We start from the raw sequence: 24,648 nt of genomic DNA on the forward strand, positions 1-24,648 counted from the left end.
TGGCTCTCTCGTGCTCACCGATTCCGTCGTTTCTCTCATCTGCCAAGAGTCTGAGCCACGTCCCAGCCCTCACCCCACTGCTCTGGCTCCAGGGTGGCCCGGAGGAAAGCCCCTCATCTTCCTTGAGCCTCGCTGCGTCGTCCGCGGGAACTTGATTCCCGTTTTAATAGAAACTGGCGGGTGGACTGGGAGCCAGGACGCCGGGCTCCTGGCGCCGCGATCCCCGCTCCGCAGCATCTGGACTCCTGCCGAGGGGGCGGGAGGCCGGCGGCCCGGGGCGGTGGGGCCGTCCGCGCTCGCGGCGCCTCCTCCCTCGCTCCCGGCCCCCGCCCTGCCCGGGCCCCCGCGCCTCCCCGCGCTCCTCCCCCGCGCCTCGGCTCTGCGCTGAGGTTGCGGCTCCGCCGGGCAGGCGCGCGGGGACCCAGGAGGCGGCGGCGGCGGCCACCGGGTGCAGCGGGTCCGGAGCCGGGAGCCGGGCTCAGCCCCGGCCTGCACGAGCCGCGGCCCTCGCCCACCGAGGCCGGCCTGGGGGGTCCGCAGGGCGCCCGGAGCGCCGAGTGCGCGTGGGGCTGGGCCCCGCACCCCGGCACAGGAGCGCGGGCGCGGCGCGGCGGAGCGCGGGGCATGGAGCCGGCCCGGGAGCCCCCCGCGCGCACCCGGCCGCCGCCGCCTCCTGCCGTTCGCCCCGCGCCAGCCCCTGCCGCCCCCAGGCCGCGCTCGCCCGCCGAGGCGGAGGGCCGCGGTCCAGAGGGGCTGCTGCGGCGATCGGGGTCGGGCTACGAGGGCAGCACCAGCTGGAAAGCGGCCTTGGAGGGTAAGCGGTGAGCGGGACGCGAGAGGCGGGATAGAGTCACCTTGGCCGATCTCCCATGGGGAGGGCGGGGAGGGCGACTCTGGACTCCCGAGGATGGATGTCAGGGCATCGGATGCCACACTGTGGGCCAGTGGGGAGGAGGTAACTGGGGACCACCTCTCTCTGCAGCTAACTCACACTCTGACCTTGGGAGTAGGTTTCATGCCCTGAGCTTCAATTTCCTCACGGGTGAAGGGGGCGGTTACTGTCCCGCCCTTACCTGGGAGGCGTACTGAGAGAGTGGCTTGACTCTCCAGCAGTGAAAACGCCCTGGGCAAAGCTCAAAAGCTGTAGACCCCAGTCGCGGTGTTAATGCCCTGTGAGAAGGGGTTGGCTGGGAGGTGGGGGTGAAGGCCTGGAGGTGATGGACTGGAGAACCTGCAGGGGTCCCACCCACCTCTTTCAGTCAGAGGGGCTCAGGAGGTGATCCCTGACTGGCCAAGGGGGGCGGTAACCAAAGTGGAAAAGAGAGTTTAAGTTCATGAGTTCTCCCAGTCCGCTTGTGTGGCCACTGGTGGTGTGTGGTGTGGGAGGTGTGGCCAGAGGGCTGGTCCTCTGGAAGTTTCTTAGTACTCTTGACACCCAGAGTCCCAAGGCTGAGGACCCGGACAGCATCAGCTAAGGGAAGCCCTAAGCTGGATTACCCAGCCATTAGGGAAGGAATATCAGGATAGGAGGACTTCCTGGAGTAGGTGACCTCATAGACATATGGTGAAAGAGAAGGAGTGATGTGCTCAGGGGTCATATAGTGAGAGCTAGCCTGTCCCTTGTGGGGAACTGACCTTCAGAGTACAGGGTCAGGGAGGGGTGAGAAGAGAGGAGTCTGGAGGACCCAGATTGTGAACGGCGACCCAGGCCTCACCAAAGAGTTTGGACTTCGTCTGAGGCAACTACTGAGAGGTTTAAAGCATAGAATGAAAATGAAGCGGGTTTCATTTTCCAAGAGAGTTTGCCCCTGGAAAAGTGGTGGCGGCCCAGAGGAGTCAGACCAAGGCCAGGTCAGCGAGGAAGGTGGAGCTGTGGTCAGAGGAGGGACACAGCCAGTGCCAGCCGAGGAGGGAGAGATGGGGCAGTGTCTGCATTTGGCCCAAACATGGGTGGACCAGGAGACACGGATGGCCTGAGGGCGGGGGCGGGGGGCGGGGTGAGAAGTGCAGACTTGGGGGAAAGCTGGACACCTGGGTGGTGATTTGGGACAAAGGAGGCAAAGATGTTGGAACTTGGAGAAGAACTTTTGCAGAGGGGCTTCGGGCTGAGAAGAGCTGAGCAGGATAAAGGTGGGCAGACCCCTCTCTTTGACTTGTGTCTCCGGGCACATTGTTAGATTTGCATGTGGCACCCTGCTTCCCGCCTGCCTAAGTTATTTCTTGAAGTTGCTCACGCCTCTTACCTGTATTCTCCACTCATTCATCCGTAAGCATTTCTCCAGGATCTGCCCCAACCTAGCTCTAACCCCCAGGGATTAGGGCCATTTCAGAGGTGGTGTGGCCTCTTTCAACACCTCCGCTTGCTGCCTCCTGTCTTACTCCTCATCCTGACCTTGGCCCCGTCTGCTTCCTACTCCCAGGGGTGACTGGGCCAACCACCTGCAAGTTAGGCTGAAGAAGAGGCTGCACGCCCAGCAGGAAGTGGTCCAGGGGGTCTCTCAGGACACTGGGTCTTCCGGGCCACCCTGTGGTCTGTGTTTACCTGTGGCCCAGCCTCATCTCACCTGTCCGGGCATGGCTCCCTACCTGGCCTGACTCTGGGTCTCAGGGCACCTCTGGTCCCTTGCCCTTGTTCACATGGTCCATCAGAAGCAGGCCCACTCTGATGCCTGTGGACCTTGGTGGCTCAGCCTCTGGGGCCTATGAGCCTTTCCCATTGTTTTAGCATGTGGAGTCTGTGTCCTTGCCAGGGGCCTCCCCCTCTGCCAGTCTCCTGGGTGTTCCCTGGGCGCCGCATCTCCTGTGGAAAGAGGGGAGCTTCCTACGGAAAGAGGGGAGCTCTCAAACCAGGATGGTGCTCTCCAAGGTCCTGCCCTGTGCTGGCCACCACCGCCCCCGCCCCTCCCCCCGCCAACTCATTCACTCTTCCTCACTTCCCACACCCACTACTGGAGGGCCCAGTGTCCTGGCGTACCTCTCGGCACAGGGTACATCCCTGTGCCTGAAGAGATCGCGGGGCAGGGGCCGAGGCAGCCTGTCGAGGGGCAGAGAGAATGAATTCTGGGGTTGGCCAAGCCTGAGCCAGATCCTTTCACTGCCAGTGCACTGGCAGGTTTTCAAACTTGCCCGAGTTTCAGTTTTCCCACCTGCTAAGCTAGAGAAGGATTTCTGCCTCTCAGGCCTACACAGACAGAGGTGCTGGGGTAGAGGGTGTGTGCAGGTGACCCCTTTCCCCAGTCCCTAGAGCCCGGTGGGGGAACCCAGGCAAAGTGTGTGACCGTCTGCTCAACCAAAATCCTTTGACTGCTGGTCTGCCTAGTGTGAGTCCACACCCCACCCTGAACTGTGTGCATGCTAAGTCATTCAGTCGTGTCCGACTCTTTGCGACTCCATGGACTGTAGCCCACCTAGCTCCTCTGTCCATGGGGTTCTCCAGGCAAGAATACTGGTGTGGGTTGCCATGCCCTCCTCCAGGGGATCTTCCCGACCCAGGGATTGAACTCAAGTCTCCCACATTGCAGGCAGATTCTATACCATCTGAGCCACCAGGGAAGTCCAAGAATACTGAAGTGGATTGCCATGCTTTTCTCCAGGGGATTTTCCTGACCCAAGGATCAAACTGGGGCCCACTTAATGAGCCCATGATGAAACCCTTGTGATGGAATGAGTGGTCTGCCACGTCTGCGGACCAAGAGATTTATTTTGCAGCCCTTGCTTAGCCAAGCATCTGTTTTGAGACTTCTTCTTCTGGCTGAGCTGCGGGGTATGTGGGGTCTTAATTCCCTGACCAGCTATTGAACCCTCCCTCCTTGTGCTGGAAGTGCAGAGTCCTAACTGCTGGACAGCCAGGGAAGTCCTTGTCTTGAGACTTCTTGATTTGACCAAGCTGAACCCTCAGGGGACCTGTGCTCCTTTATTACCACGTGCTGAATATTTATCAAACCCCTACTACGTGCCAGCCCCATGCTGGGGCTTTCCTATAACTGTCGCATTTAACCCTCACATCTGCCCTTCCACGGGCTGGGTCAGTGTCGTGGAAACGGAGACTCAGAGAGGCTCAGTGTCCTGCCCAAGGACACACGTTGCTCTGTCACACGTGAAACCCCACTGGGTTTGCCAGGAGGCCCTCTGACGTGAGAGCTCTTACCCTGTCCTGACCTGACCAAGGGCACAGGGCTTGGTGAGGCTAATTGGAGAGAATCAAGTTGTGCTTGTGACGCATGCAGCTCTCCTCCGTGTGCTCCTCAGACGACCCTGCCGCCTCCAGCAGATATTTTTTCCTCTTCACAGGTTAAGTGACGTGGAAAACATCTTAAATCTAAAGCCGAGATTAGAGCCCAGGTCTTTAAGACTTTCCTTTGATGCACAGTTAGCTTTATAAATAGGAAGCCAAACAGGAATTCATCCAATTGAGTCCTCTCTCTGTGGCTATTAACCTTTCCTTCCACCCTCAGCCTTGGGGGACAGGTTGTAAAAGTGATCCAGAGCTGCCATCTGGGTGCTGGAAAGACTGGAGGTGATTGGAGATGGGAGTATTTCTGGCACTGGGGATGCGGGGGTGATGAAAAGCAGCCTGGGGGGTACAGGAGGGGGGCCACAGATGATTCTGCAAATCTCAGGCTATAGATTTTTCAGTGCTCACCAATTCTGAATTTTTAATGTTGAAAGTTTCTTGATTAGGCATAAACCCACAACTTCCTGCTCAAAACCACACACACGCATTTAGCAAAGCCTCTTAAAAATTTTAAAATTACCAAACTCTACATTTGAGAGTTTTTGACTGTCAACTTAGGGACATCAGCTATGAGTCTTTTTTGCACTGTGATATGAGCGTTGTCAGGGGATTTGTCTGGGCTTGGAAGCCAAATTTTTTTCAGTTGTTCTTTCTAACATTAGGCTAAATCATACGCATTTATAACATAAGTAAACTGCACCCTCAAACTCCATTTAATAAAGGCCAGTGCATACAAGGAAGGTTTGCTGAGTTTGACGTTTGTTCTGGTTTGAATTGTATCCCCCTAAAAGATGTGTTGAAATCTTAACTCCACAGTTCCTCAGATCGTGACCTTATTTGGAAATATGGTCACTGCGGGTGTAATTAGTGCAGATGAGGGCACACTGGGGTAGAGTGGGCTTCTAACCCAATGTGACTGGTGTCCTTCTAAGAGACGGTCACATGAAGACAGACACGCAGGGAGAAGGATGCAACAATGAAGGCAGAGGCTGGAGTAGGCAACTGCAAGCCCAGGAGGGCCGGAGATCACCAGTAAACCATGAGAAATGAGGACAATGCCAGGAAGAATTTGCCTACAGGTCTCAGAGGGAGCATGGCTTGCTGACACCTTGATTGTGGACTTCTAGGCCTCAGAGCTGTCAGACACGACTGAGCGACTTCACTTTCATGCATTGGAGAAGGAAATGGCAACCCACTGCAGTGTTCTTGCCTGGAGAATCTCAGGGACGGGGGAGCCTGGTGGGCTGCTGTCTCTGGGGTCGCACAGAGTCGGACACGACTGAAGCGACTTAGCAGCAGCAGCAGCAGGCCTCAGAGCTATGAGACGACCCATTTCTGGTGTTTTAAGCCACCTAAGTTTGTGATGCTTTGTTATGTTGCCCCAGGAAACTAATGCCACATTGTCTGGGGTTGTCCAGCTCCAAGGCCACCCTCGGGATTGAACGAAGAGTCAGAGCCGGTAGCTCTGTCCACAGCACAGTGTCCAGGGCAGTTATCCCGTTAAAGAGGAGGAGAGTCCTCCATTCTGGTGATGTTGGAGATGCGGGCACAGACTCCCCTTTCCCTGAGAGCAGGTGTATATCCACATGGTCAAGGGCATTGTCATTCAAGGCACCTAGATTCCCTGTGTGTTTCCAGCCCCAGTGGGGGCTCTGTAACATGCCAGGTGATGACTGCCCCCTGTTAAAGGGAACCCAAAGGTAAGGAAAGTACAACCCTTACCCCAAAGGACCAACTCAATGGACATGAACTTGGGCAAGCTCCGGGAGACGGTGAGGGACAGGGAAGCCTGGCGTGCTACAGTCCATGGGGGTCGCAAAGAGTTGGACACGACTGGGGAACTGAACAACTGCCAAAAAGGAGCCTGTGGGGCAATAACCATCATGATGGTAGTTGTTGACACTGAAAGAGAGCTTACTGTGCCAGGCACTGCTCTAAGCACTATTTGTTGAATTCTCATAAAATTCTAAGAGGTAGATACTATGATGACTTTGTCTTAAAGACGAGGAAAATGAAATAGAAGCTAAGTAACTTTGCCACAAGAAAGTGGCAGAGCTGGGATGTGAACCCAGGTGAAGTGGTTTACGATGTGAACTGAGAGTGTTTACGGAAGGAAAAGAAGGATTCACACAGCGTGCTTGCCACTGGCGCCACCATGCAGCTCAAGGGCATCAGCCTTACAACACGCAGCCCCTGGGGACGGCAGAGCCGACACAGAGGGGGTTCAGCCCTCTGCTCTTAACGGGCCTGGAGCCACCCGCCTCTGGATCCTGCTCGGTTGTCAGTACAAACCATGCCCATAGGAAGGACTCCCAAATGTCTGTTGGACTTGCAAGTAAAGATGGCAGACTAAACACGTGCATTTTTCTTTCCCTTCTGAAACTCACACTATAGTAAAAGGATTTTTTCCCTTTTATTTGGGAGTGGGTCACTGAAGCATGTAGGATCTTAGGTCCCTGACCAGGGATCGAACCCATGCCCCCCGCAGTGGAAGCAGTCTTAACCACGGGACCACCAGGGAAGTCCCAATAAAGGGACTTTCAAGTAAAGACGGCAGACTGAAAACGTGCATTTTTCTTTCCCTTAAAAATCCAATAAAGGGATTTTTAAAAAAGACCACAAGAATAATAACAGGCGAGAAAACAACAGCAACACAGTTGGGAGCTAGGGATCAATGATGACTATCAATGATGATCAGTGATCAATAACTGACACTGTCTCCCCTGGCCTTAGAAAGTTCAGGAAGCAGAGGAGCATGCAGGACCCCACACTGGTCAGCACAGCAGTGAGTGAAGAGGGAGCTGAGGTCAGGAGGGCTGGGTGAACCCTTGTTAGGAAGACTTTAGGTCCCCAATCCTCTTCCCACTCTGTGAGCCTCTCCCCAGCCCTCTGCCCTGGGGAGGGAGGGCATCCAGACACCAGGACATTTGAGAGCCAACAAGGCAGCATCTACGGATTGAGGGCTGAGGATGGCCTCCTCGCCTCTTCTTGCAGCCAAGACTACATCCTCCAGGAGTGAAAACAGAGGGGCAGCCCCCAGGGATGCTGACCCAAAAGGAGAAACCCAAGGAGGTCCACAAACAGAGAGCTGTCCAGTGGCTAAGACCCGGTGCTCCCGAGGCAGAGGCCCCAGGTTCAATTCCTGGTCAGGGAACTAAGATCCCATAGGCTGCAACTAAGACCCGGCACAGTCAAATAAATAAATACTAAAAAAAAATAAATAAAATAAAATCAAGTGTTAAAGAGAGAGCCTTGAGGACTGACCCAGCCAGGTCACCCTGCCATGACCTCCGCAGTTAATAAGCTCCTCTCACGGTCTCAGAGGCACCAATAAAGCCTTATTCCTCCTGCCTTAATCATGAACAGATAACCAAGGATCTTGAGATGTATGAGGAAAGTCCCTGACATGGAAGCTAGAGATTAAAACACATGAACGGCGGGGCAGAGGGGAGGCAGTGTGGAAAAAACAGTGATTATATAGACTAAACTTTCTGCCCACCTCTCCCCCAGCCCTCCTGCTTCCCTCCAAAAATATCAACTGAAAAACTGTCAGTATTATTCAGAGAGAGAAGAGAAAATTTCGCATCATTAAAGTAAGAACAGGATGTTTTAAGAGGGAGTATTCAGGGAACAGCAGCAACAAATCCCCCAAAACCTTGCAAGTTAAAAATAATCATAAAAATAAAAGATTCAGTAGAGAGTGAGAAGATAAAGTTTAAATAAATCTACAGGAAATAGAGCAAAAGGCAAAGTGGATATGAGGGCTTTCGCGCTCTGCTCTGGTGCCTTGTCCTCTTTTTGTAAGGGTATTAACCCCACCATGGGAGCCCTGACCAAGAACAGATCTGCTGGTCACCTTGATTCTGCACTCGCCAGCCTCCAGAACTGGGGGAGAGACGTGTCTGTTGCTTCAGCCATCTAGTCTGGGGATTTTGTTAGCCTGTGAAGACTAAGACAGAAGTGGAGTAGAATTCCGGATTTTGCCTCATCAGCTTAAAGGAGCTTTGGAGTTGAAATCAGGATGAGCACACAGAAGTGTAGGCAAAGGAAAATGATTACTTACAGGGAAACAAGAAGTTGTGTAGAAAACGATCGTAATACACTGCATGGCTTGCTGGCAGCAGCATTTACATTGTCATAAGAAAAGAACACTGAGAATTCCCTGGTGGTCCAGTGGTTAAGATTCCTCGCTTCCACTGCAGGGGGCGCAGGTTTTATCCCTGGTCAGGAGAGCTAAGATCCCACAAGCTGTGTGGCATGGCCAAAAAAAAAAGACCTCACCAAATTACCAGTCTAACCCAAACTATGATGTTGAGAGGGTAAGTAGTATGTGAGTGGTCAGGGTGGGACAATAATGCAGAGAACTAAATCTTCCTCATTATTGTGGAACGTCAATAAGTAATGTCTTAAATAGAAAAGTTGAGCAGTATTGACTTCTTGACACAAAGCTTTTAGAGATTTGGAGGTAAATACCGAAAGAATTCGCTGAAGGAATTGGAAGTAGTTGTCTCTATGGAAGGGGCGATGTTCTTTGGTTGTGTAGTGAAGCCTGGTAGAATTTCTTACTTTGGATCTGTTGCTTTGCAGATCCTTGATAAAGGACCAGGTTTCTTTTCCCAATCTGTTGTGAAGTACCATACAGATGAATTGCTAGAAACAGTATCAGGAACTTGGATGTCACAGGAATGCTGAATTGCTGTAGATGTTTCTATTAATAGGTACTTCCTCTTGACTTTGGTACTTAGTTCATACAGGTGGACAGCCCAGCGGTGGGCTGTGGAGGTGGTTCTTTCATCTATGCACATATATAACATAAAACATTTTTAAAGGGCTTAAAAACAAAAAGGGGGTTCTCATCTATTGGTGGCTCCGCTGGTAAAGATGAGCCTGCAATGTGGGAGACCTGGGTTTGATCACTGAGTTGGGACGATCCCCTGGAGAAGGCACCAGCCACCCACTCCAGTATTCTGGCCTGGAGAATACTATGGACAGAGGAGGCTGGCAGACTACAGTCCATAGCGTCGCACAGAGTCCGACACGACTAAGTGACTTTCACTTTTCACATCTACCAACAAAAGTGGAAGCTAACAATTGTTGGTGAGGAGATGGAGAAATTAGAGCATGTGGTGTCGGCATCTCTGGTAGAACGCAAAATGGTGTTGCAGCTGTGGAAAACAGTTTGGTGCATCCTCAAAAAGTTAAATGTGGAATTACCATATGATCCAGAAATTCTACTCCTAGGTATATACCCCAAAGAGTTGGAAACAGGGACTCAAACAGATCTTTGTTGGCCAATGCTCACAGCAGGATGATTCATAATAACTAAAAGACGGAAACAGTCCAACTGTCTGTCAACGGATGGATGGATAAACAAAATGTATGTAATCATACAATGCAATATTAGCCACAAAAAGGAAATTTTGATACACGCTACAATATGGATGAACACTGAAAACAATATGTTAAGCAAAAGAAGTCAGACCCCAAAAGACAGATATGATTCCATTTACATGAGGTACTTAGGATAGGTGAATATATAGAGTCAGAAAGTGAATGAGAGATTAGCAGGGGCTGGAGGGGGTTGGGAATGAGGCGTTAATGCTTGATCAGTACAGAGTTTCTGTTTGAAATGATGAAAAAGTGTTACAAGTAGAGCATGGGGATGAGCGCACAACTTTGAATGTAATTAACACCATGCATTGCACCCTTGAGCATAGTTAAAAAGGCAGCTTTTATGTTATGTGTATTGTATCACAATTAATAAAACTTTCAAAAACCCTATGTCTAAAGTCTATAAGGGTTCTTTCATTAAATATCAAATTAAACACCATTTGCAGCCACATGGATGGATCTAGAGATTGCCATACTGAGTGAAGTAAAGTCAGACAGAGAAGTACAAATATTGTATGATATCGTTTATATGTGGAATCTAAAAAAACCAAAAGGATACAAGTGAATTTATTTACAAAATAGAAACAGACTCATTGATTTAGAGAAGGAACTTATGTGACCAATGGGAAGGACTGAGGGGAGGGAAGGTAAGGGAGTTCGGGATTGACATGCACACACTGCTATACTTAAAATAACCAACAAGACCTGCTGTATTGCACAGGGAACTCTGTTGAATATTATGTAACAACCTAAGTGGGAAAAGAATTTGAAAAAGGACAGATATATATATATATATATAATGAATCACTTTTGTATACAGCTGAAACGAACACATCATTGTTAATCAATTACACTCCAATATAAAATAGAGAGTTAAAGAATTGCTGTGCAGGATTCCACTGAATGAATGCCCAACATTTTATCCAGTCTCCCTTTGATGGACATTTAGCTTGTTTCCATTTTGGTGCCATTGTGAGTAAACCTGCTATGAGCATTTAAAAAATCAAGTTAAAATTTGGGGTGAGAACAATAAATAAATGAAATTTTAAAAGGAGAAGCCGGAGGATCAGGAAAGCCTTCCTGAAGAGGATGGAGGGTGTGGGGCAGAATTTCAAGAGACAGCAGTGGAAGAGGAGCACTTTGGGAGCAAAGGTCCAGCCACAGGGCTAAGAGGGTGAACTGGGTATTTCAAGGAGTCGGTCTGGCTGAAACTGGGGATGAGGTAGAGAAGCAGCAGGAGGGGAGAGATTGGAAAGTGCTAACAGCCACGGAAAGAGTTCAAGTGCGTAGCCCTGCGGGAGGGTTTTTAAGCAGAAGTATCACCGAATCAGACAAACCTGTGCTTGAGAATGGCATTTCAGACGAGGTCTCCAACCTCCAGCCTGTGGACTGGTACCTCCTATCAGATCAGCATTGGCATTCAATTAGAGGAAAAGTGTACAATACATGTAATGCACTTGAATCATCCCCAAATCATCCCTCCCCCTCGTCCCTGGTCCATGGAAAAATTGTCTTCCATGAAACCGGTCCCTGGTGCCAAGAAGGTTGGGGGCCACTGCCCTGGAGGGCTTGTCAAACACAGAGTGCTGGGCTCAGCCCCAGTTTCTCAGTATCAGGACTTGGGGTTGGCAGTGGGAACGGGCGGTGGGGATGGGCCATAATCAACCCCTTTCTCTCTCCTCAGACACCACCACGCGTCTCCTGCTGGGGGCCATCGCAGTGCTTCTGTTCGCCATCCTGGTGGTGATGAGCATCTTGGGTGAGCATGGATGTCAGAGCATTTGCAATTCATTTCCTATACACCTTTCAAAAGCATGTCAAATTAGGTCAAGAAAGGTTCCAGACATATTGTCAACTTTGTGGGGGTCAAAGTAAATAGGAAATAGAGTGTTGGCTCTAGATGACATTTTAGCCTAAAATAATATGTTCACACATCGATTATATCCATCCCCTTAACTAAGCCATGCAGCGAAAGTGGAGATGTTACTTAGGTACCATTACAAAAATGCTTCAAGAACGCTGAACAAACTTGGTGTGCATTAGGCGAGCAGGGCTTCATGAAAGAGACAGGTTAGGGTTAAGGGCCTCAAAGATCTCATTCACTCACTCAACAAACATTTATTTATCCCGGCTGTTTGTTAGGCCCTGGGCTAAGTGCTGGAGATATATATATATTTTAAAGTGTAGTATGACATCAACTCCCTTGTCCAGTGATAGGGTATTGCCTGGGGGTCTCCCATATGGTAATCCCTGAAGAATGAATAGTTTCCTGGAGACCAGTAGGAACACAGAACAGGGCATTCTGAGGAGGAGAGTCCAGGGAAACACAGTGGCAGGCAGGACTGAAAGGGTTGATGGAGGAATAAGAAAGAGGAAACTGCTACAACTAAGGCAGGCCAGGCTATATGACCTAGGGCTTTGCTGCTTGTAATGGATTCAAGCCAAAAAGTGATTTCAGGACCTCTGTCTTTAATCTTTGAGAAGCATCCTAAGACCTCAAAATGGATAATATCAGTTCTATCCAACCCGCACTTCAGGGCATGCAGGCTAAGCAGGGCACTGTGGGTGCTTAGAAAAGAAGGTGGTGACCACCAGCTTGGCTCTACCTAGACTAGTTGCTACAAATTAAACTGTTCTACTGCTGTGTTGGGAGGGCAGGGCAATGTGTAAACAGAGCATATTGTGATTGGAGGAAAGCACAACAGTCTTCGGACATCCTCATGGAAAAGCCTGGCCTATACTTCTAAGTGGGCCTGCAGCTCACTGAGCAGGAATGCCCAAGTGCCAATTAATTAATTAATTGGTGTTGGCGTGGGGGTAGCTCCCTTGGGCGCTTGAGTACCATGGGCCTGTTCTTGACTCTGTCCTGGTCTACATTTTAATCAACCTTCTTGTAGGAGAACAAACGAAAAAATATGCTTATGGAATTTGTAGGCAATACAACCCAAAAAGGGATGTTCCACAGGCCAGGTGAAAAAGAAATCAAGATTAAAATTCATCGTTAAAAACGCAAATGAGCTAACGTGAATGAAGCGACTGTGTAAGAAATAAACACAAGACCCTGCATTTAGATTTAAACGTGATTTACACGTGTTCTAGGCAGGGGCCCTGGCTTGGAAGGAGATCATAGGAAAATAGTTGAAGAGTATGGCTGAATTCCTTTTGGCAAGGAGGCCCTTAGAGAATCGCATGGAAGCTCCGGGCTTCCTTCCCAGAAAAGTGCACCTATGCACATACACACAGATTCTTCTCATTGGAAAGTCTGCAGGCTGGAAAATCCAGGGCAGCCGGAAGGGGTATGGCGATCGCTGCCGGGTGGCAGAGCACAGCTGTGTGGCAGCCTGTGCTGGTGGCAGCGTTTTAGGGGGGACGTGGGCGCATCACAGTGAGGTGGGCAGGATGGAGAAGGTCTAAGAGCATCCCCTCCAAGGGACTGTGGAAGAGACGGTGTCTGTTCGGTTCTGGAAGAGGGGGATGTGGGTCCTACCTCAAGGAGAAGGCAGAGCAGGTCTGTCCGGGTCACTCCAGAGGCAGATCCTAGGTCTGCTGAGCTAGGTCACAATAGGAAGGCAGGTTGGGACTCAGCACTGAAAAGGAATTTCCAGCACTTCAGCAGTGTAGCAGATGAAGGTGTGGCCAATGAGAGCGGTGGGAGTGGGGGTCAGAGGGGAGTTTGGAGGGCTGCAGGTTGGGGTGTGGGGTTATGGAGCCCATGGGGCCTGGCATGGTTCCCACCCTGGCTGAAGAGAGAGGAGGCATGGTCACCAGGTTCAAGTCTGAGTTTCTAGGGTTCCACGGCCTCCGGGAGCTCAGAGAGAGAGGAGAACATAACCTGGGGGTTAACCTGCTGTAATACTTCCCCTTACAGGGGTGTCCCTGCCAAATTTCTCTTCCTAGTTCATGTAGTCCCCAGCCTCCGACCTGCCAGGCACTGTGACAGGCCCTCCCCTGAGATGAATGACTGATGGTCACCAAAGACAGGCGGTCCCAAAGAGTGGGATTCTTGGGGGCCGGGCAGAGACCCTCCGTGCTGGCAGCTACTGAGTCCCTCCTTTTCCCTGCAGCCTCCAAGGGCTGCATCAAGTGCGAAGCGCCCTGCCCGGAGGACTGGCTGCTGTACGGAAGGAAATGCTACTTCTTCTCGGAGGAACCGAGAGACTGGAACACGGGCCGGCAGTACTGCCACAGCCACGAAGCGGCACTTGCTGTGATCCAGAGTCAGAAAGAGCTGGTGTGTGCGGGGCGGGGCCTGGTCGTATGGGGGGGGAGGGGCGGGGCCATCCGGGAGAGCCACGCCCAAGGACCTGGTGCCCCCTGTGACCTGTTTCCGGACGGGTGGGGTGTGCACGTGGGCTCCGCAAGTGGAAGCTGAGCAGCTGCACGAGGGGCTCTTGTTCTCACTGCTCTTGTCAAGGCCAGCTGCGTACATTCCAAGGCTGGTTTGCTGAGCTCAACATAGTCAAGTGTAAGCTTTACAAATTATACAGGCACTTGTGAAATGTGAGGGCTTCCCTGGTGGCTCAGACAGTAAAGAACCCGCCTGCTATGCGGGAGACCTGGGCTCAATCCCTGGGTTGGAAAGATCCCCTGGAGGAGGGCATGGCAACCCACTCCAGTATATCAAATTGGCATCTTCAACTAGTCCATGTCAGGGTCTGAGGTCCCACCTAACACCCCAAACAGTTACATCACTAGAAATATGAATGTAACACAGTGAACAGGTCTCTTGGCCATTTTTGGATTTTGTAGGCAACAGTTCGTGTAATTCAAAGTCTAAAATCACTTCTGTTTGTCTCTGATACACAGTCTAATAGCCTCTTTCTGCAGAGAAAGGCCCAGGACAGCCAATCCCAGATAATCCATCAAGCAATCCCAGGCTTCCTGAAAATCAGGAATGTTGGCATACTGGGTCCCAGAGCTAGGAGACAAAACCTATTTCAGGGTTCCTGCCCCATTGGCACGTCCCCAGAGTCCAGGTCCCTTGAAGGCCATTGCAGTGCATCTGTAAACCCAGCTCCTCACTCTTGGGGTGGAGTGAGGTGTCACCCTCATGGTGTCCACACATCTTGAGAGCCAGTCTTCCAAGTTGAGGTTCATCTGCGAATGTGTGAGCAGTCAGGAGGCTGCACCTGACTCTGAGGTTTCCCTCTTTCCTTGGTGCAGGAATTCATGTTCAAGTTCACACGGAGGGAGCCCTGGATCGGCCTGCGCAGAGTGGGGGACGAATTCCACTGGGTCAACGGGGACCCATTTGACCCGGACACGTGAGCTGAGGCTTCATCTCCTGGCCACCGACCGTAAACTGGGGAAAACCTAGCCTCCCAGACAAACCTCCTGAGGGAGAACTTGGTTTTGTGTTAGCTAGAGCCACTCATCTGTAGGGTCAGGGGTGAGGGACAGAGACCTGGGCATGGGAATGGCTTTACTACTCATCCCCCAGTAAAGTCCAGCCTGGTTTGGTGGCCCTGTCCCACATAGGCATCAGAGCTTCCTGCTGCTGGAAGGGGCCCAGGCCCTTTCTATCTTGTGATTCCCTCATCCCACTGCACGGCTCAGTGTGGCTCAGAGAAAGGGGAGGATATCCCAGGACAGCCCTCTGCATTGGGCAGAACTTAGCCACATGGCCCCACCTGACAGTGAGTGAGGGGAGGAGCTGGGACCTCTCTGCTGGGCAGTCACGTGCCACCTGAACAGTTTTACTGTGGAGAAAGGGGATCTGAACTTAGAGAAAATACCTTGAGGGTGTTGGTGGCGTGTGCTGGGTGGTATTACTTGTGTGGCCCACGTGGTGTGGCAGTGAGCGTCTGATTTGTGTGGCGGGTGGGTGGGGTGATGGTGGCAGCGGGGAGGGGGGGCACTTTAGGCTTAGGGAGACACAGGGCAGCACACGCAGGGGCGTAAGAACCTCAGCCTCTGATCTAGACCCTAAGGCTGGAGGGCTAGGCCCGAGGAGCTGGGTGGGGGCACAGCTGCTGACCTGATGTGACCCTCGGGCCGCGAAGACTTCCCTGTCCCCGCGTCTCCCTGTGTCCTGCACTCTTCATCAGGTGCCTCTCTTTGTCCTCACTGCCCCTTCCTTTATTCTCTTCCTTCCTTGTCCTGACCTCATCCCTGATATGTTCTCAGAGCTGCTGAGAAACTCTTGTCTTGCTGCTGCCCCTGCCTCTCCCCTTCTGGAAGCTTCTTGCTCCCAGAACCTGGGGAGCCCTAGAGGCTGGGGCCCCAGGATGTTGACCACCCAGTAACCAGCGGGCCTTGGGGCCACGCTTCTCTGACCACTCTGACGTGGTTCTGGCCTCCCCACTCCCTCTTGGGGTCCTTCTGATGCCCTCTGAGACCCCCATTCTGGCCTTGGTGGTGGGGGGCTCAGGTCAGGGTGACCAAATGAGCTTAAGAAGAAATGTTGACTTCAAAAGGGTTGATTTTAGGCAGGGAGAACCCCCTGTGCTATTAATAGCTCTAAGAGGTGCAGGCAGGGTACCATGGGGAGGGGGGCTTAGGGGAGGCTTGTCCTAGACAGGGCCCCAGTCTCCTGGGATGAGTGAGCTGAGCTGGCAGGATGGGGAAGCCGGATGGGGAGTGTAGGGTGCATCCAGGACACATCTGTGGGCGTCACCAGGGCGACTGGAGCTGTGGTGCAGAGTTGCAAGTTGGTGGGAGCCACACTAGCAAGGTCTGTGGGGTGGACTGTCCCAGAGCAGGGCAGCTCCAGAGGGAAGGACGAGTCACAGGGCCTCCGGGGCTGCCCAGTGATGGGTGGCATCTGCCAGAGGTGAGTGCCTGGTCTCGTCTCTCCCGGCCACAGGTTTCCCATCGCGGGCCCGGGGGAGTGTGTCTTCGTGGAGCCCACCAGGCTGGTGTCGACAGACTGCCTGATGACCCGGCCCTGGGTGTGCAGCAAGATGGCCTACACGTGAGGTGGGTCATGCCAGAGGCCACCCTGCAACCAGGCTCCGAGACCTGCTGGCCCGGGGCTCTGCTCCAAGGCAAAGCAGCAAGAAGGAGGCTCTCTGCCCCTGGGTGCTCTTCCCCAGCCCCCGAGTCCTGATCCCTGGTCTCCTTGGCCCCAGGCAGGTCCTGTGGCTCAGCAGTCAACTCCCACGAGCTCAGTAGTACGGTAGGCACCTGTCCCCAGACACACACGCACACCGACGCACTTGCTTATGCACACGTGTGCACACAGCACCCGCTCAAGTTCACAGTCTACCCTTAGTCAGCCCAACAGGTCTCTCCCTGGCCCTACCCTGGAGCAGTTCTTCCTCTGGAGGCCCTGGTGCTCTGAGGAAGGCTGGGGGCTGAAAGACTGCCATACTGTCTGCACACACGGACCCCCTCCCCAAGCATCTCTCTCCTGGCTCCTGGGGAGGCAGGAGGGGCAGCCCCCTCACCTGGCCCCTGCATCCACCCCTCTGGCCTTGCCCGGGGGTCGCAGGCAGGCCCCTGCTGCGTCTGTGGTGCTGCTTTGTTGGTCACCGGTGGAATAAAGAGATGACTGGCGTCCAGGGAAGTCGGCTGCCGTTTGTTCCATGGTCGTGGCTTGGGGGAGGGGCCATGGCTCGGGAGGACCGTCTAGAGAGGGACCAGCAAGAGGCACTGGTGTGGCCGGCGACAGGAACCAAGGCCAAAAACATGCTCTGTGGCCTCAGGGCACCGTTTAACGTTGCCAGGCCACTGTGTTATTCTTAGATGTCTGAGGGATGTGCTCCATCTGGCGTCATCATTACCATTCGACTCGACATGACAAACATTTATTCACACCTATCATGTGCCAGACACCACACCAGGCAGGGGGATCAACAGCTTTATCCCCCAAGTGAGCACACAGGGAGCAGAGGGACCAGCTTGGGAAGCACCAGAACATTCTGGAACATGGCCGAGGGATGGCTTATTCTGCCTTAGGAGAGGACCGAGTGGAGAAGGCGGGAGGATGAGAGGAGATGCTGTGCATGTTGGGCTGGTTAAGAGTTTGTGCAAGTCCAAGGGCCCCTTCCTGTCCCCCCTTGGTCTGCGGGGAAGGAAGCAGGGATGGGGCAGAGGCTGGCGGTTCCCCTGGGCCAGCAGCGGCTGCCAGTGCCGCCTTCTCCAACGCGCACCTGGAGCCCAGAGCAAGCGGTGGGGGGGCCTGGGCCTCCCCAGCCCATGGCCAGGGGAGATACAGGCGGGAGCTGCCTCGGAGTTGCGTCTGTGAATCTGGGTCCTGGCCCATTTTCTGAGAAAACAGCTTGGAGGGAAACACATCCTGCTCTGCTCCGGTCACTCCTTTTACTGTCAGTTTTCAGACAAAACTGTCAGCTTCAGTTTTGTTGATTCTTCTGAAAGCTTTCCAGATATTTAGTAAAATATGGGTGTTTTGTGGTTTCATATTTTATCTTCATGGGGAAGCCAGTGTAGAATCTGACTGTGTAATGGAAAGGGTAAAGGAGTGCAGTGTGGTGGTGGTGGCCTGTGGGGGGTTGGCTGAAGCCCACCGCCTTCCAGCCCCTGTGGGGAAGTGTTTTGAGGGGCTGAGGACTGAGGAAGCGGTCAGCTGCTGCTGCTGCTGCTTGGATTGGGCAGGGGCTGAAGGGTGAGTGGGGGGGGGCGGTCTCACACTCACACCTGTTCTCAATCATACACAGGCCTGGGGTTCTCATCAGTATCTTCCCATCAAAGATGGTCTTCCCATCAAAGCCTTTGCTGTTTTCGTGTCTGACTCTTTGCGACTCCACAGACTGCAGCACACTAGGCTCCTCTTTCCTCCACTATCTCCCAGAGTTTGCTCAAACTCAGGTCCATTGAGTCGGTGATGCTAGTCTTACCTCATTTAATTCTCTTAAAAGGGATCTGAGGCGGGTTATGCTGCCACAGATGACCCAACAGTACCTGGGCAGGGCCCCAAGGCATGAGGAGCGGAGCTGTGCTCTCATTCTGTTTCATGGGTTCAAGTGGGAAGAAGGGAGCCACTGGGGGGGGGGGCGGCGGGGAGGAAGCACTGTGGGAGGGCAGGGAATAGGAACACGGCCCTTGGGATCTTATCTTTCATTCAGTGCTCCACAGCCTGTTGCCTCAGGGCACACTGGCAGGGGAGCTACCTAACCTTGGGTTTGTCCTGGGGCAGCTCAACAATTCTAAATCAGTTCAGCAAAGCTAAAGGAACTCTAAAGCTACAAGAGATCAAACCAGTCAATCCTAAAGGAAATCAACCCTGACTATTCATTGGAAGGACTGATGCTCAAGCTCCAAAACCTTGGCCACCTGATTTGAAGAGCCGACTCACTGGAAAAGGCCCTCTTGCAGAAAAGATTGAGGACAAGAGCAGACGGGGGCAACAGAGGATGAGATGGTTTGAAGGCATCACTGACTCAGTGGATATAAGTTTCAGCAAACTCAGGGAGGTAGTGGACAGGGAAACCTGATGAGCTGCAGTCCATGGGGTCGTAAGGAGTCAAACAGGACTGAGCAACTGAATAACAACAAAAGGAACTCTGACCCAAGGTTATGGATGTTTTCAGAGCTTTCTTATCTATTCCTACCCAGGAAGGAAACACAAGAGCAAAACAAAAGACCAGCACGCCAGACTTGAGAAAGGTTTAAAATCCTTTCAAAGGTTATAAATCAGCCAGGGACTTCCCTGGAGGTTCAGCGGTTAAGATTCCGCCTTCTACTGTAGGGGGCGCGATCCATCCGATCCCTGGACGAGGAAGATCTTGCACGCTGCCCTGCGCGGCCAAAAGCAAAACAAAATACCAACAAGCCCAGCCAGGCACCCACGCCTCCCTGGTGGACAGAGAGCCAGACTGGGTGGGCGTGCGGTTCCTCCTGAGGCCACAGGCTGCAGCATGGAGTCCAGACCCTCTGCGGGTTTCTAAGCCTGGAGCTCAGAGCTGTCTCCCTGGGTCGGGGCTGGGGGTGGGGTGGGGGCGGTTAGGCTCAGCTGGTAAAGAATCCGCCCGCAATGCGGGAGACCTGGGTTCGATCCCTGGGTTGGGAATATCCCCTGGAGAAGGGTAAGGCTACCCACCCATTCCAGTATTCTGGCCTGGAGAATTCCATGGACTGCATAGTAGTCCATGGGGTCGCAAAGAGTCAGACACGCCTGAGTGACTTTCACTTCACTTCACTTCAAGCTAGGGAGAAGGGTAGGGGCAAGGTGCAAAGGAGCACCCTTCAGCCCCAAAGGAGCACCCTCCAGCCCCACTCCTCAGCCCCTTTGGAAGATTTTTCCCTTCTGAGGCAACTCGCCTGGAGTTGAGAGTGTGCTTAGCTGGGAGCCGGGGTGGATTTGAAGCCACACCGCAGCGCTGTCCTCTGAGTAGCCCCTGGAGGGGGCGGGAAGGCTGGAGCTCGCCTCCCAGGCCACCCTCAGACGTTGGCTGTGAAGACGGCACGAGGAGGGATTTTATTAGCACACACTGGGGGGTAAGGTTCGTTGCTGTGCTGGCGGGTTCACTGGTGTTTGCTTAATTCTCCTACAGCCTTAACAGATGAAGAAACAGGTTCAGGGCGGTTAAGGGGCTTGCTCTATCTACATCACAAGCCTAGGGCGTGGGGGAGAGAAGGAGCCACCTTGGGAGAGGACGTGGGGTGCCCCTCGGCGATTGTTTTTCCCTGCGCACTTTTACCGCCTTCATATGGTTTTCAGGTGGAATTTCCTATAGAGCATGAGTGACGCAAATACTGACTACTGCCCTTCTCTCGCTTCAGGGTCCAGCTCACGCTCCCTGGGACTGCTTCCGGGTCGGCAGCAGCCCTCGGTGACCACGCCCTCCCCCAACACCTCCAGCACCGAAGACTGAGCCTCTCACACGGCCGAGTGTGTGGAACTTCTCATCTGTGACGCATCTCTTCACTCATCTGACCGCTCTTGTCGTCTGATTATAAGCTTCTGAATAGCAGGGATTGTGTGTTGCTGGCTCTTTGTAGCACACATAACATATGCTCAAAAAAATTGTTGTTGGTGACAATAAGATTCCTGGCGAGTGTCATCTCTTCACCCTTTGCCATGAGGGCAAACCGGCTGTCTGTCAGAGACTTGTCTTTTAGGCTTTGGTGGGCGTGGCATGATTTTAGAGGTCCGGCCAAGATGAGGTCTTTAATTTGTTTTGCTTCAGTTAAGTGAGTTCACTCACATTGCCTAAGCACGTACATACTGGACGGCCTGAGTGGGGGTGGCCTGGAGCACGTGAGCCGAGAGGGAGAAATCCCTCCACCTCTTAAGATGTTCTTTGCATCACACACAGAGGCCCAAGAGACTGGGCCCAGGGAGGGCTTCCAGGAGTGACTGGGGTTGGCTGATGAAGATTCCTGTGATCTCCAGGATAATTATGCTAATGTCGCTGTTCTGTGTGTGAAACACCACTTGGTTTTCAGAAATGTCCACTGTCAGCTGTGTACTTACACCAGGAGGGGGTAAAGAACTTCACTCTGGGAGCAAGTATGAGATTCACACGGGGTGGGGGGAGCATCCAGAAAACTTCCTGTCATACCCATCAGAGATACATTCTCAGCCTGGAGGGGACGTGCTTCCTCTTGGCTCTGAAGACCTGCTGGAGTCTAGTGTGGACTATCTCTACCAATGAGCAGGTGTGCAGCTCAGACTGCTGTGCTCAACCTCCCAGACCCCAGGCTTTACTTCTAATAAAGTAGAAATTGTGCCTGCCTGGCCTGCCTCACAGGATTATGAGAATGGTAGATGTTAGAATTTCAGGGATAAAAAATGATCGACCGTGTTCTCACTATCCATGAGGCCCAGAGAGGGTTAAATAACATGTCCAAGGTCGCGCATCTAGTGGCAGAGCTAGACCTCAGGTCTTATGGCTCCTCTCTTCCTGGTTGATCCTCTTATTGTTGCACGTATCATGCTTTATTTGTTCACTTGTTCACCATCCACGCAGAAGTGTAAGCCCCTAGAGGGCGGGGATCTACTCTTATGCTCCTTTGTTTCTCTAGAGCCTGGTGCATACTAAAGGAGCTCAATAAATGTGTGTTGAACTGATCTTGACTCCTAGTTCACAGGCTCCTTCCCTCTATACCATGCCGTCTCTGATCTCGGAAATCTGCAGTGCCAGTCCAGCTGCCCACAGAAAGTGTGAAAACTTGCAGATGTTTTAGAGAAAAAGATATGATGCTCAACCACCCTGCAATGTTGATTAGCATCTTTTAGAGCACAGAATCCATCTGAACAAAGACATACACATTTAAGACAAAATTGGAATAATAACAATGAATGTGAATTAAGAGCTTATAATAAGGCCAGGCATGGTGCGAAGCACTTCACACACATAGTAAGTGCTTAATAAAAAGTTATTATCTTTTTCACTATGATGTAAACTGAGTAGGGGATTGGAATATGCTAGCTTCTGTAATACCTGCATTTCAGAGGCTTACCCGAGTACAGATCCCTTTGTGGCTCACACCGCAGACTAATGCAGGTCAACCACATGGAAAAGCGTTGCTGGATCCAGGGCCTTTGAACACAGAGGCTCACACAGGACGTGTTTTAGGGGACGCGGTAGATGAGGCTACCAGGTACCAATTTTTCCTTTCCTTTCCTTGTGGGTATGTAGAAGGACTGTATTTCCGGGTCTGTTTGAAGGTGGGTGTCAGGTGACACCAGAGCTTTAACCATGGAAAGGTCACATGTCATTTCCTGGTGGAAACATTTAAGAACCAGCGCACACGCCTCCATATTCTATACTGCCCCCTCCTCCACTGCCAGTCATAGTTTTTCTGTTTGGAGGCTTCCTAAGACTGAAGCATTCTGAAATGCTAAGTCAGTATGTGGAGGATGGGTTCCCTGGAGGGTGTCTGAATCTGCAGCAGTTGTGTAAGTGAGAAAGCCTCTGAGATTTGGGGGTTGTTGTGATCATAGCGTATCTCACCCTAGACTAGACAGAGGGCTGGAGGTGGCACACGTCCCATCCACAGTTCATGGACCAGGAAGGCTGTGGGAGGCTGAGAAATATCTTTCAGCTGTATGCCTGTTGTATGCATGAAACTCTTTTTTAAAAATAAATTTATTTACTTACTTAGTTTTGGCTGAGCTGGGTTTTTGTTGCTGCACGGACTACTCTCCAGTTGCGGTGCCTAGGCTTCTCATCGTGGTGGCTTTTCTCCTGGTGGAACATGGGCTCTAGGGTACTCAGACTTCATTAGTTGCAGCGCATGGGCTCAGAAGTTGTGGTTCCCAGGCTCTAGAGCACAGGCTCAATAGTTGTGGCGCACGGGCTTAGTTGTTCCTCGAAATGTGGGATCTTCCCGGGGATCGAGCCCGTGTCCCCTGCATGAGCAGGCAGATTCTTTACCACTGAGCTACCAGGGAAGCCCTGCATGAGATTCTTGATTCTAAAAGTTGAGGTTTTCATAAACTTTGGAAGATTCATCACCTTTGTCTCTAAATATTTTTCCTGCCTGACTCTTTTCTCTCCTTCCCGGACTCCAATTAAGGCTGTTTCGGTTTCTCAAACCTTTTACCCTGTTATCTTACCAGACTGACTCGTTAGTTCTATATTTTCAGCAGACTGATCAGGCTTTTTAATTGCATGTGCATCCAATGTTTTATTAAAACAAAGTGTGGATCACCATGATTCCAACTCCTGAAATCTGCTTCTTCATTTCTCTGTCCAGCTGCTAAGCCAGTGCCTTGGATTTTATTTTACCTGTTTGCTACAGTAGTACCTCACTTTCAGGAACCAATGTCTATATTAGTCAGGATAGGCTAATTGCTATAATTTATTGTTGTCGTTTAGTGGTTAAGTTGTGTCCGACTCTTTGCGACCCCATGGACTGTAGCCCACCAAGTTCCTCTGTCCATGGGATTTCCCAGGCGAGAGTACTGGAATGGTTTGCCATTTCCTTCTCTAGGGGATATTCCTAACCTAGGGATCAAAATTGCAATCACTATAACAAACAACCCAAAAATTTCAGTGGCTTAAATATTATAAAAAGGCATTTTCTTACTCTGTGTGGCTTTGTACAGATGTGGTTTTATCAGGAGGCCATGAAGTCATTCAGCGGTCCCACAATTCTCCAAGCCTTCACAGTCTTTCATTAGCTCTTCCACGTTTCGCCAGAAATTGAGGAAAGAGAGTGTGGATAAAAGTAGGAGAGTTTTTTTTAGGGCTATTAAAAAAATATATATTTATTTGTGCTGGATCTCAGTTGCGGCACTTGGGATTTTTGGTCTTGCAGCACTTGGGAACTTTTAGTTCTGGTGTGTGAAATTTTAGTTGCAGCATCTGGGATCTAGTTCCCTGACCAGGGACTGTACCCAGGACCACTACATTGGGAACTTGGAATCTAGCTACTGGACCACCAGGGAAGTCCTGGGCTGGCCATATGTATGTGCCAGGAAACCTAGGAAATATAAGCTGGCTGTGTGCTCAGGAAGAAGAGGAAATGGCTTTGAGAATATCCAATTAGTCTTTGCCACCGTTGGCATTATCCCTGTTTTACAGAAAAGAAATCTGAGGCTTGAGAGGTGAAGTGATCTCCCGGCTTTTACCATCATAAACAACAGAGCTTGGAATTGGACCCAATATGGCTGACTCCAAAGCCATGCTCTGAATCACTCTGCTACGGATAATGCCTTCTCTCTTATTGCCTCATTGGCCAGTGCTATCTTAAGACCTGGGGCAATCATTTTTCCTTTAGAAGGGCTTCTTTCAAGCACCCACTTTTCCCCTTCTGGTTCTGGCTTTTTATCTATCAATGGGTAATTTGTTCTCTTATAAGCAGTATGGTCCATGAGCTTCAGTTCAGTTCAGTCATTCAGTTGTGTCCAACTCTTTGCAGTCCCACGGATGACAGCACACCAGGCTTCCCTGTCCATCACCATCTCCCAGAGCTGCTCAAACTCATGTCCATGGAGTCAGTGATGCCATCCAACCATCTCATCTTCTGTCGTCCCCTTCTCCTCCTGCCTTCAATCTTTTCCAGCATCAGGGTTTTTCCCAGTGAGTCAGTCCTTTGCATCAGTTGGCTGAAGTATTAGAGCTTCAACTTCAGCATCAGTCTTTCCAATGAATATTCAGGATTGATTTCCT

General features: G+C 51.6%; 1 protein-coding gene across 1 annotated transcript; it reads left to right on the forward strand.

Moving 5' to 3' along the window:
- Nucleotides 1-624: 624 nt before the first annotated feature.
- CLEC2L (C-type lectin domain family 2 member L) lies at nucleotides 625-22,635 on the forward strand. The gene is made up of 6 exons (XM_015095403.4): nucleotides 625-814; nucleotides 11,310-11,384; nucleotides 13,690-13,856; nucleotides 14,789-14,889; nucleotides 16,431-16,543; nucleotides 20,309-22,635. The coding sequence occupies exons 1-5, from the start codon at nucleotides 625-627 to the stop codon at nucleotides 16,540-16,542; spliced, it is 645 nt and encodes a 214-aa protein (XP_014950889.2). The 3' UTR covers nucleotide 16,543; nucleotides 20,309-22,635.
- Nucleotides 22,636-24,648: the final 2,013 nt, after the last annotated feature.

This window comes from Ovis aries, chromosome 4 (assembly GCF_016772045.2).
Source record: "Ovis aries strain OAR_USU_Benz2616 breed Rambouillet chromosome 4, ARS-UI_Ramb_v3.0, whole genome shotgun sequence".
In the NCBI taxonomy this organism is placed as follows: domain Eukaryota; kingdom Metazoa; phylum Chordata; class Mammalia; order Artiodactyla; family Bovidae; genus Ovis; species Ovis aries.